Source organism: Rana temporaria, chromosome 3 (genome assembly GCF_905171775.1).
Source record: "Rana temporaria chromosome 3, aRanTem1.1, whole genome shotgun sequence".
In the NCBI taxonomy this organism is placed as follows: Eukaryota; Metazoa; Chordata; class Amphibia; order Anura; family Ranidae; genus Rana; species Rana temporaria.
Genome location: NC_053491.1, coordinates 216,849,609 through 216,863,381, shown reverse-complemented (window position 1 = coordinate 216,863,381; position 13,773 = coordinate 216,849,609). Strand labels below are relative to the sequence as shown.

General features: G+C 41.0%; 1 protein-coding gene across 1 annotated transcript in view; it reads left to right on the top strand.

The window, feature by feature from the left end:
* The window catches only part of CFAP54 (cilia and flagella associated protein 54), a 533,435-nt gene that overhangs the window by 296,792 nt on the left and 222,870 nt on the right, over nucleotides 1-13,773 (top strand). Inside the window, exon 35 of the mRNA XM_040344233.1 lies at nucleotides 12,179-12,327. Coding sequence (XP_040200167.1) covers nucleotides 12,179-12,327 — 149 coding nt within the window. The remainder of the gene's footprint in view (nucleotides 1-12,178; nucleotides 12,328-13,773) is intronic.

Below are 13,773 nucleotides of genomic sequence, written 5' to 3'. Positions count from 1 at the left end.
GCGTAATTCTGCAAGATTTCTCACAGCTATTTATTTAAAAAGAGTAACGCTCACATTTGAGGTGATATAAAAGCGCTGATAAAATCAGCAATAACAGTGGCATCATTTGTCCACCCGACACGTTTCGTTCAATAGAACATCATCTGGCCGGATATGACGCACCTCACTGTGGCGAGGTACAGCGGAAGTTTATCTGTGTCATGGCCAAAACAGGTAATAAGAGCTGAAAAAAACATTCCAATGATAAATGGCAACGGGGGTTGGGGGCAAACTTCAAATATTCGGAGGAACGCTTTAACTAACAAAGCTTTTCCCTTTTGATCTGCAGGTGAATGAAACAAGAGTAGATACAAAAGTAACAATGATACTTTGTATCCTTCTGTTTTGCATCTGAACAGTGTTGATAAACAATTCTTTTTTGACAGCAGCTGCCAGAACTGCTGTATGTATATAGCAATTCCCGACTTAATTTTCATTCATTTTCAGAGCCGAATATTTGCAGCAAGTGGAAGTGGGGGAACTCGGCAGAGGGAAAGAAGGGCTGCTACATGTGTCATCTGTTCTATGATGATGTTTAGCACACCCAGGGTCTCAAACTAGTTAAGTGTGGTTGTTTATGATTTCAAGATACCTTCATGTGTCAAAATTCACAATCAGGGGTGCCACACAGGGTTATAAATGCATACAAATGTAATACATAGCCATTGTAGTGGTTAGGGTTATGACCTACACACAAGGCTGGACTAAGTAACAAAAACAGTTCTTGTATGTAATACAGAGCAGCCCGCATGACCAAACTGGCATGCTTGTTAACACCATAACAATAACGTATTGGCATTCCTGCAAGCCATATGAGGCTCAAGGGTTCACTATGTTAAGCCTACTAAGCAGGAGCTCATACAGATCTCACACAGATCTATACATTTCACTGGCAAATGCCATAAGGAGCTAAAGGAGAATGAAGATTCGCAGTCCAAGGACCCCGGCTATGGAAAGCGCTACCAACTAACATCCGAATGGAAGAAAATCATCGGGCCTTCAGAAAAAAACTCAAGACCCACCTCTTCTGAAGGATAAGGATGATAATGGATACCAAGCACCTTGAGGCGATTCAGTTCGCATTTGTAGCGCTATACATGTTATTCACTCACTCACTCATAAGTGGAAGAATAAGAAAAACAAAAGGAAAGCGCCTCTGAGTGCAAATATTTAATAAAAGCAGCAACGTGTATTTCCACACTTACATAAAATGGATAACAAGCGCCCTGAAGTATGGATGAGCCTGCTGAGTCTGTCACGCTGTGGATCCTGTAAACAGATGTCATCTGGAGCTAAGGGATGACCAGGCTGAAACGTTGCGGTGTCAGACGGAAGGAGTCCCGGCCGTAGATCTTATGGTTCGGGGCTGGCTGACAAAGCTCCGTGCTGTCGGGACACTGACTGGGGTGTGACGTCAGAAGGGTGAGGGGGAGAGAACACAACACCTTTCAGAGCATGCGCCAAGCTCACAATGGGCATGCACGCTCCTTTGTCAAGTGTAAGGAGGAAACCGCTTGTTATCCATAGCTTTTATGTAAGTGTGGAAATACATGTTGCTGCTTTTATTAAATATTTGCACTCAGAGGCGCTTTATTTTTGTTTTTTCTTGTCTTTTTCCACCAGAGCTGGCTTCGCTCTCCATTGAAAGCTTGCCCTTAGTGCCTATACACATCACCTCCTAGATGTAAAAACACATCAATTGCAAAAGACTGCTTCTCTCATGGGCATTCCTATTCATAGTAATCCATGGACTAATTTATCTGTCGTTTTATTTTACTGGTAGTTCAGTTTTATCCCTGAATCTTACATTTCTGAGCGCTGGCATTATTTGTATATAAGTGGAAGAATGACAATCATTTCTCAACTGTAAATGGTACCTCCAAACATAAGCTCTTTCACCAAATTTTCTAGTATTTAACCAATTCTATACTATTGGCTTAATTCACAAATCATTAACACAAGGATAAAGATATCTAAAAGAAAATAATTGTCAGTTAAAATATGTATCCTCCTTTCGGATATGTTATCTCTGTGAATTGAGCCTTTTGTCTGTTTTATTAGGGCCATGTTCACAAAACTAACCTACACGGTAAAATGCAGCCTTTACCATGCGGACTAGCATCCTGTTGGCCGCAGCAGGGAGATATGCAATGTGTGTTTCAGTTCATCACACAATTATTATTTTTTCTTGGCTTTTTTTTAACACTTTTGCATAGTGACACTACATTCATGTCACTGCATAGCAATGTACGTTGCCATATGGTGCTATCCAGTACAGTGTGGAAAAATGCAGACATAGGGCCAGATTCTCATAGAATCGGCGGCGGCGTAGTGTAAGCCATTTACACCATGCCACCGCAACTTACTGCAGCAAGTGCCGTATTCTCCAAGCACTTGCTCCGTAATTTGCGGCGGCGTAGTGTAAATAGCCCGGCGTATGGCCACGTAATTCAAAGGGGGCGGCTTGTATTCAAATTAAGCGCGCCGATCGAACTGCGCATGCGCCGGGCGGAAAAATATCCCAGTGCGCATGCTCCAGCTCACGACGGAAAACGTCAATAACGCGGACGTGAGCGTCATTGACGTAAAGACGTATTCGCGAACGACTTAGTAAAACGACGTAACCGACGTAAAAAGACGACGCTGTCCCGAGGCCATACTTAACATGGCATACGACGGACCTTCGTAAACGTACCCCTCATATAGCAGGGGTAAGTTTCCGCTTACGGAAACGTCGTAAATTCACTGCGTCGACCGCGCGTACGTTCGCGAATCTCACGTAAATAGCTAATTTGCATAGACGACGGAGAAAACGACAAGACGACACCTAGCGGCGGGAAAAAAAAATGCATTTAAGATCTGACAGCGTAAGAGCCTTACGCCTGTCAGATCTAATGGATATCTATGCGTAACTGATTCGAAGAATCAGTCGCATAGATACGATGGCCCAGATTAGGACTTACAACGGCGCAAATGGCGTTGCGCCGTCGTAAGCCCTTTGAGAATCTGGGCCATAGTGAATTTTTCTGCACTACAACACACATCACACTAGCATTTTGGTTTGAATGGGACACATAGAAAACAATTGCATTTATTTATTGTGGAAAAATGCAAGTCAGTAAACATAGTTTGAACAAGCCCTTAATGTATATGTAAACCCAGGAAAAATGTAAAATAATGCAGCTTTCCAGTCCTTATATGTGGTGGCTGCAGTAGTTTTCTTTTTTTAAGGCCAAGAAAATTTTCTGCAAGTACAAAAAATCTATTGTTCCTGCCAGAAATACAGTTTCCTTGTAACTCTGTGTGTAATGAGCTGAAATGTCAAACAATGTTTTCAAACTTCCCAGTTCTCTTCTGTGAACTATGGAACTATGTGCTATGGAAGAATTGGAACGGAATGTTCTGAAGTCCTAGCACACTTCTTGTCCTATGGTGATGATGCTGGTCCTCCATAGTGTCGTGGAAAAATTCCCTTGGGCTTTGTACGCAAATCCACACCACGCCAAAATGTGCATTTCCAGCATCTAAATGCACACAAAGCACAAAAAAATTCCTGGGTGCCTAAAAGCATGTTTGTATCAAGCGCTTTGGTACAAGGGATATGAAGTAACTTCAATGGCACCAGGTAGAATCAGAAATGATGCTGCTTCAAGCTGGAATCTCAAGCGACTGAGCTGAGCACAGACACTCTGGTTCTTTTATTCATTGGAAACAAAAGAATGACAAAACAGGAAGTGATGGCCCCAACAGCCAATCGCTTCCCTTAATACAAAATGACATCACAGGAAATGACAAATAGTAAAGGGGAGGGCACTCACAGAAGGGAAGGGGGAGGAAGTGCACATGCCCCATCTTAATCAGCATGGAGCTCACTCAATACTGTTCAAAGTAAACAGTATATAGTAAGATCATTCTATTTGTTCTTATGCCGTTTATGTCATTAAAAACGATCGTGTGTGGGCTCCAAAGCATTTTTCACTATGTAAAAAATGGGCATTCAAAATTTAGAACATGCTCTAATTTTTCACAACGTTTTTAACGTTGTTTTTAACGTAGTAAAAAATGGTCGTGTGTGGGCTTTAACGACGTGAAAAAAACGCGCATGCTCAGAAGCAAGTTATGAGACGGGAGCGCTCGTTCTGGTAAAACTTGCATTCGTAATGGGGTAAGCACCTTCATCACGCTGTAACAGACTGAAAAGCGCAAATCGTCTTTTACTAACAGGAAATCAGCAAAAGCAGCCCCAAGGGTGGCGCCATCCTAATGGAACTTCCCCTTTATAGTGCAGTCGTACGTGTTGTATGTCACCACGCTTTGCTAGAGCATTTTTTTTTCACAATCGTGTGTAGGCAAGGCCGTTTTAACGATCGGGTTGAAAAAAACGTTGTTTTTTCTAGACCATTAAAAATTTAATTTTTTACAACCCGAAAAACGGTCGTGTGTACGCGGCATTACAGTTTTGAGACAATCAGTGGGGACATTGCTACTGCTGTTGTCAATATACGGTACAAGTACACTGACAAGGCAGATATCAATGTCCTCTATAAAACAGATATGTATCCATAAGGGGATAATGAAGTCCGCAAGAGAGATATACCGTATTTATGGGGGTATTGCGCGCTCCGGCGTATAGCGCGCACCCCTAAAGTGGACCCGCATTCCTGTGGAAAAAAGATTTTGGTACTTACAGTTTTAGTGTCTTGCGTGGCATCCATCGGCGGCCTCGTCGGGTCCGGCGTCCGTCTGCGGCTTCGGGTGTCCTCTTCGTCGGTCTGGCGTCCTTCTGCGGCGCCCTCCCCACTTTCCCACGGTGAGTTTGAATACTGCGCCGGCATATACCGAGCGCAGTACACTCGTGTATAGTCGGGCAGGCTCAGCTACTCTCGCACTCACGTCCTGTACGTCCAGGACGTGAGCGCGAGAGGAGCCGAGCCTGCCCGACTATACACGAGTGTACTGCGCTCAGTATATGCCCGCGCAGTATTCAAACTCGGCGCGGGAAAGCGGGTATCGGCGTATATCGCACACCCACGATTTTGCCCTGATTTTCAGGGCAAAAAAGTGCGCGGTATACGCCGATAAATACGGTAATAGGTTTCTCTCGTTATGCGGACTTTGCTTCTCTAATGTTTATAGTCATTGGAAAGCAAGCAGTCCAGGGCATTGCGCTTGATATCGACAAACCAACAAACGCCCACACACACAGAGAACACATCTCAAATCCCATGAGAAGGTTTTCACACTGACCGTCTTTACCGCTGGTCTCAATTCAAAACAAGTGCGCTCTGCTAGACCGCTCCTTGATTAAACATCAGACACAGGGAGACAGATGACAATCTATAAAACGCACAGCCTGGAATTAAATGTCCACATAAATCTTATATAATAAAATGTCCACAACAATAGATATAATACAATGAGGGAGCATTGTCATGCTAAAATAGGAATTGTGTTACTGGCAGGATCATCAGGTGTAAATAAAAGAAAAATAACAGAAAAATAAAAGGAATGCAGCTACCACTTATAAAGACTGGTATGCTCAAATATATTACATTTTTGTTTATGGGTTTGAATACACTTTAATAACATTTTAATCAATTGGTTTCCGTATCAATTTAGGAACAATTGTTCGCAAATGCATCACTGATTGCTTTACATGCAAGTTAAAGTTTTTACACGCTAGATCACAAATGTTAAATTCCAGCTATACAGTGCTGGGAAATATATTTTTTAAAGCTTTTATTTTGGCTTTGAGGCTGTAGAACATAACTTCTGTGATTTTCTCCCAATGCCACATGCAGTTAAAAAATACACTATTTTGTCTGACACATCCAATAATGCAGGCCCCAGAAAGCAGATTTGCACACAGGTTTAACCACTATTATTAGGACATTTATTAGAAAATGGCCTTCTTGTTTTCCCCATCTCTCCTGGGATCTCTGTATGAATCTTCACAACCCGCTTTTTAAACCAATTACTTTGGTCAGATTGAAATTTTTCTAGTTGCTATTACATTTGTTACGAGAGCTCTAGCTATTGATCTACTTTTTATGAGAAATCAAAAAGAGCCAGAGAAAGTTTCACTTGACAAGAGCATTCTCCCCAAGGTATTTGTCATAATGTAAATGAGAAAGCTCTAAAAGAGGAATATGTTGATTATTCACAAAGGCTGATACTAAAAATAAAGGCAACATATCTTAAATTGATAAATCTTTATCACATAATAGATGTAGTATACCTTAAAGTACACATGCAAATGCCAATTACCATGCAGGAAAGTTTGTTTTAGTCCTTCTCTGTCAATAATCATGTGTGTATGGATTCACTTTCACAGCTAGTTATGTGCTTAGATTTCAGCTCAGAAGTTGAGTCCCCTACTCTCCCTTACATCACAGTGCACCCCCTTACCTTATGCTGCTGCTGGGAAGAAGCTGGATGCAATGCTTGAAAGCAGAAAGTAAGGGTCTGGAGTAGGACCAGAGGAGGGCTGGAGCTCTCCTGAAGCTGCATGAAATGGTCTGGAGGGCCGGATTTGGCCCACAAGCCTTGTGTTTGACACCTGTGCCATAGAACATTGAATGACAGTAGATTTTCCACACCCAATTATCAATAACTTATGAAAATAACTTATAGAATGATATATATTATAAAGTATATACAATTACCTTTCCATTTCATTCTGCGACTGCTGCAGTTTTCAGAAACTAAAACGAATTTTTTTTTTCTAACATGCTGCATTTTTAACGACGTTTTAAACGATGTTGTTTTTCGGGTCGTAAAAAATGATTGTGTGTGGGCTAAAACGACGTTAAAAACCCACGCATGCTCAGAAGCAAGTTATGAGATGGGAGTGCTCGTTCTAGTAAAACTACCGTTCATAATGAAGTAAGCACATTCATCACGCTGTAACAGACAGAAAAGCGCGAATCGTCTTTTACTAACACGGAATCCGCTAAAGCAGCCCCAAGGATGGCGTCATCCGCATGGAACTTCCCCTTTATAGTGCCGTCGTACGTGTTGTACGTCACCGTGCTTTTGCTAGAGCATTTTTACAAAACAGGTGGGCAACATCGTTTTAATAATGAAGTTTGAAAAACTTTGTTTTTTCTACATGCCGAAAAATGATCGTGTGTACGCGGCATTTGGCCTGTCTTCTTCTTAAAGGATATAAACACTACAGCTTTGCTTAAAAGGTTACAGGTCTGTGTAGGACTTCTCAACAGCAGGCAACCCACCAACCACTATTGTCAGCCTCTTGATGCCTCTTCTTTGTGGCTTTGCAAGTAGTAAAGATATTTTTGGGCAGGTTGCTAGGAGAGATAACTCTTTGATTGCTAGGGTTAAAACAAAAAATAAAATATATCTAAAAATGTCCTTAACTATTAGGCAGGGATGCTCAACCCATGGCCCTTGGAGCCCTGTGATGTGGCCCTGAACCTCAAACTGAACGCAGGAATTTTGGTGCACTTACTGAAAGTGCACCACACCTGCAGAATATTATAGATGTCTATGACAAATCACAGCTAACCTGAAGGAAAGTGGGTAAACCACAGCATGTTAGTGTGAAAGCAGCCTTTACCGCACACCCCAGTCACTTGTGTAGTGTCAGGGATCATAATGGCGACCCTACCCCATGCTCCAGGGAGCCTGTGTTGTCTCCCTGCCACATTCTGTTTTACAGTTGGACAGGAGGGGTGGCGGGGGCAACATCTACAAGAACGGATCTTCTGCATTTTGCTCCTGCAACTGGTGAAATCCAGCTTCTCCTCCTCTCCCTCCTGCTGACAATTAGTGGCTGCAGGAGGAAAATGTTGATTATGCTATTCAAAATAAAAAATTCAAAATTCTGAACTATTTAATTTCATTGTGACCTGCAACACTTAAGTGTACCTCATACTTCAAAAAGTTGATCACCCCGATATAAGGCATCATGCTTCAGTGAAAGAAAGCAATTTAAGTTCACTAGACTTTGTCAACATTTGCTTATATAGACTGGTTTTCAGGTAATTTATTTGTGAGTTGTGTTTAAGCTATCAAAGTCTTATTTCAATGAAAAAAAAAATTCAAATTATCCAAAATGACATCAGGAATGGATTTCTAAGCTACTGGCTTTTTTTGTTAAAACACTTTTTCCTTGATCAAAGGGTTTGCCCCTAAACTATACTTATAAGGGGTTCTCTGTACCACTTTACAATTGAACATGAGCTCACAGAAAGTATTTATAAATGAAACACCAGAGACTGGAAATTATATTAAAAAACCTATGTACTTTCTAAGTTCTGCAAAAAAAAATTTTTTTTATTAGGTGCCATATTGATCATGGAGATAGATGTATGTTTTACAGATGGGATTTAATTTAATAAAATGCTTTAATTTTAATGTGGACCTGTAACCCTAAATTATCCTCCTCCATCTAAACTTAATCTGCAAAAATCATCTTTTTTATTCTTCCTTGTAAAGTGCTCCCCCTGGGTCTTGTCCTGGCATTCTATTGTAGCATAATGTGGAATCTATTAGACATGTGCACACTGAAATATTTTGTTTGGGAATTTCCTTTTCATCTGAAAAATGTATTTATTTAGTTACTCCCGAAATTTGTTTTAATTTATTTTGTTTCGGTAAAAAATGCATTAATCCGAAAATCCAAAATAATTAAGGTCGAATCTGTCATTGAAGGCTTATGGTGTCTGTCGAATGTTTTAAGAAGATTCGATGGAGCAGCTAAACTGTACGAGGCTGCAATCGTACATTTCCGGTCGAGTGTTCCGCCTACAAGCTATAGTAGAATTCTAATGTTGTATGACACTAGTAATAATTATATTTATTAATTATTATTACTAGTCAACCAACATAAGAATTCTTCTATAGCCTATGGGCGGAGCATTTGACCATAAATGTCCACTCGCGGCGACTGCTTCGTCGAATCTTCATGTCGAATCTTTTCTCTCTATGTCGAATAATGTTGGACTAATAGAGTTAGGTAAGGCACTTTCGACCGTTTTTTCTATTGTCTCTATAATATCGAATCTTTTCTCTCTATGTCGAATATTTTCTCTCTATGTAGAATAATCTTGGACTAATAGAGTTAAGGTTAGGCACATTCGACTACAGGTTCGATAGACACAGATCACTATTGTCAGCGTCATGTCGAATCTCCTATCTTTATCGAACTGTTGTCGCAATAAAAATTAAAATAAAGCATTTGTTTTAAGTCGGATCTTTCGGTTTTTGGATGCTGCACGTTTATTATCGTTTGTTAAAACGATAACGAAAATACCTGAAATTCGGAAGAAAATGCATTCGGACGAATGCACATGTCTAGAATCTATGCTCAGACAATTCTAGAGATTTACTGCTCAAGTGAATGCAATAATACTGCCGGTCCCACTACTGACTCAGATGAAACTTGGGGACTGGAACTGGAGCGAGCCAAGAGCCTTTGTTAGATAAGTGTAATGCCTAGTACACACAATGAGAACATTGGATGAAAAAATACCGCGTTTGGAGCAATCGTTCGATAATCTTATTATTAGGACACCGCTTTCAAGAGTCGATCATGACAGCTCATGTGAAATTATCTGAAGGGACAAGCGCGAAAATGTTTCTCGTACAATAACGGAACAAATGATTTTTGTGTAATTAGTATAGCATTTGTACTAATGTGTACTAATTTGTAGTAAAAACTAAAAAAAAATTGTGTGACCAAGACCATTCATGCTCATAAATGAAAGAATACATTACAATACAATGCAACACATTACATCACTTCCGAAGTTGTATTCTGTCATATTAGATTTTTCATAATTTTAGTATTCTATTGGTTTTTGATATTAGGCTAGCATGCAAAAATGGACGATCATTCATCCTATATTTTTATTGTGTATACTAGGCATAAGAGGCATGTTTTTTTTTGCAGAATAGGTTAGCGAGAGAAGAAAGGGGAAAAGGCTCCTTTCAGATGTACGGATCCCGTGAGGATCCGTACCTTTCTTATCCGCTTGCTCAGCAGGGATCGCTCCGTCAGATGTGGAGGGACCACCCTGTCAGATCTCCGCTCTCCTCTATGGGGGAATCGGATGAACACAGACTGTCTGTCCGTGTTCACCCGATCTGATCAGAATCAGAGCATAGCGGACACCGATGAGATCCGCTGACATCCGCTATCCCATAGGGATACATGTATGTCCCTTTTTCTTCCATTAACTGATGGATGAAAAAACGGACATACGGTCTGCTGGTGTGAAAGGGCCCTAATAGTCTTGATCTTAATTTTAGATTAGTTTTGTTTTAGTAAAATACCTTGGGCCAGATTCTCAGAAGAAGTACGCCGGAGTATCTACTGATACTCCGGCGTACTTTCAAATGTGCCACGTCGTATCTTTAGTTTGAATCCTCAAACCAAGATACAACGGCTTTTGGCTTCGAACCGACAGGCGTACGGCTTCGTACACCTTTGGATCGTAGGTGTAATACTTTGGCGCCTGCTGGGTGGAGTTTGCGTCGTTTTCCGCGTTGGGCATGCTAATTAGCTTTTTCCGGCGATTCACGAAATTACGCACGGCCGTCGCATTCTCTTACGTCGTCGCTAGTCGGCTTTTCCCGGCGTATAGTTAAAGCTGCTATTCTAAGGCGTATAGATAGACGTGCCATGTTAAAGTATGGCCGTCGTTCCCGCGTCAAATTTTAATTTTTTTTTTGCGCAAGTCGTCCGTGAATAGGAAAGGACGTAACTCACGTCGACGTTCAAAAAATCATGTCGGTGCGATGTAATTTTGTGCAAAGCACGGCGGGAAATGTCAAAACGGAGCATGAGCAGTACGTTCGGCGCGGGAACGCGCCTAATTTAAATGATCCACGACCCATTTGAATTAGGCGGGCTTGTGCCGGAGGGATTTACGCTACGCCGCCGCAACTTTACAGGCAAGTGCTTTGTGAATCAAGCACTTGCCCGTAAAACTTGCGGCGGTGTAACGTAAATGCGATACGTTACGCCGCCACTTTTGTACCTGAATCTGGCCCCTTCTGTTTAGGATTCTTGCCCACATAGGGGTTATTAGCAAAACATCCAGCTAATGAGAGATTAATATAGCAGAGACACATGTATGCTATTGAATGAAAAGTACATAATTATGGAAGCAATGTAAAATTATATTTATATAATATGTGTTAAATGAAATATCTTTTAGCTGCTAATGACTATTCAAACAAACAAGAGAAACACAGGGCACAGCAGCTGGATTTTAACATACTTTGCCATAAGGTTTATTTCCAATCCTGAAAGATCTGTCCATTTGGCATCGAAACCAAGGCCTCTGGATTGGACAAGAGACAATAGAAGCAGATATACCATGTCCTCATAAACTGCCAGATGCAGCCTTTGTACAGCTGGATTTTCCATCTCACTTGGTTCATGTCCAGTCAGATATCGGTTTTCCACTGGAGCCAATTTTTCTCCTAAACCCATTTACTTTGGCCAATGTATGAGAAGCTTTATGTCTGACTAGACTTTATCTGCCTTGGCATAGCCTAAAAAAACATGCTGGCATATGAAAGCCTGTATACTTCTATTTCGTAATGACATTTTATATGTAAAATCACTATATTGTTTCACCATGTTGCTTTTGAAGGTGATAAAACAAAGTGATTCCACATTCTAGCAATGAAAGTCAGTCCATCTGAGACTTTAGACTGCATTTGCCTGTTGCTCCTCTCATAAGGGAAACACAATGCATGGACATGCAAGGAAAAGGCTGTTTTAGCAAGCAGTAAATCAAAATCCATGCCCAGGATAACACTGATAAACATGATTTTAGAACAATGCCAACACGATGCTGTATAAGAACAGCAGCTAGACTGAGACAGAGCAATCTGCTTCCAGGCTAAAGCTTTCAGATTCTGGAAATGCCTCCAGAGCTTGTATTAATCATTAAGGATAAGTATTGGGTTATTTTAAGAATCTTACTTTGCAAAAGCTGTTTTTTTGTAGCCCACTTCAATAGTACCTGCTCTCTAGTTTTAACTTGTTGGTTAAGTGGAAAAGTGTCTGTTTTTTTTAAGTTGTTGTGAATGAATTAATTGCCTGGAATTAACATTTGTTTTGGTTCCATACATGTGTTTTTCCATGTTTGTGCCGCTATAGACTTCTAGATCCTGAATTATTCACTTTGCATCATGCTGGCACTGTCGTCATGGCAACTGAAACAAAAGCTGCGGATGAGCAAGTGTCTAGCCCAGGTCACCTTCATCCCTCACTTAAACTAGATCTTCCACCAGATGCCAAGCTAACGGGTAAACACTTTATAAAATTCAACTACAATATCCAATATTATTCTGTGTTTTTGCATTTAATTACGATTGTAATTGCATTCTCAAAATGCCTCCATTGAATTGCAAATTGGCTGTGTAATAGCTTCACTTTTAAGTGACTGTGCATTGAGCATTTTGAAAAAGACATGCTTTTCACCATGTGCTGCTGCTGAAATCACTTAAACAGTGTTGTGTCTTCCGACAACCCACAATTTTGTCGGCAGTTGACAGATGACTTTTATTTATACATTGCTGATTATGACGATGTAATAAATGAAAGCCATTTATCAGTTGATTACTTTAGGTAATGTGCTAATGTTTCCTTTATTGTGTAAATGTAGTTTGCTTCTCATAAAGGCTGATATTAGATGAGCACATTTTTACATCTCAAGAAAAAGGATAAATGTTTCTGCAACATTTTACTAGTATGAATTGTGTAACCTTGTTACACATTATCAATGAAATACTACAAATTATCAAAGAAATACAGTATGAAACAGTATTAGCTGTCAGGCATTGGGGGTTATTTCCGAAAGGCAAATTCCACAAGTGCAAACTACAAGTGCAAAGTGCATTTGAAATTGCACTGAAAGTGCACTTGGAAGTGCACTCACTGTAGATCTGAGGGGGACATGCAAGGAAAAGAAAAAACAGCATTTTAGCTTGCACACAGGGGTGGACTGACAACTCATGGGCTTACAGATGGCCACCACGCCAGGAGGCATTGCATGGGCAGGGCAGCTAAAATCTCAGGATTTTTACATCAAAAGCATGTCGGTTTTGGACATATCAGGGACAGATGTAAAAAACACACAGATTTTTACATACTGTCCCTGGTTTTATTGAGTCTGGCAACCCTGATGGGGCCCCCTAGTGGCATGGGGCCCCCGGGAGAGTCCCAGTGGTCAGTCCGCCCCTGCTTGCACATGATTGGATAATAAAATCAGCAGAGCTCATTTCAGATCTACCCCTCAGATTTACAGCAACTGCACTTCCAAGTGCACTTTGCACTTGTAGTGGTACTATAGTGTGTATGTGTGTGTATTGTAAGATTGGGGTGATCAGACTCCAGCGGTAGGTGCGTTTTTTAGTGAGTACGCCAGTCCAGAACTGAATTTTTAAGCCTAGTAGCCCATTTTTATTTAAAAGCACAAAAAAGTTCACAAATACATCAGTAGCTCTCACAGGGGGTTCCACCATTACTGTATCTTGCATACTCAACACTTTAGCCTCATGGCTTTCATTCTTGCCATCCGGCTGTTTCAGGCCTTTAGCCTATGCCTTAGGTCTGCTCCTCAGAACAAACAGAGTTTCCTAGAGTTAAGCTCACTCCTAGCTTACTCCTGATCAGCGCCTTGCTGCTCAATCACCAATGACATCTGCCTCCTGCAGACATACATCTCTGGCTGCACCCATGCAGCATCTGAC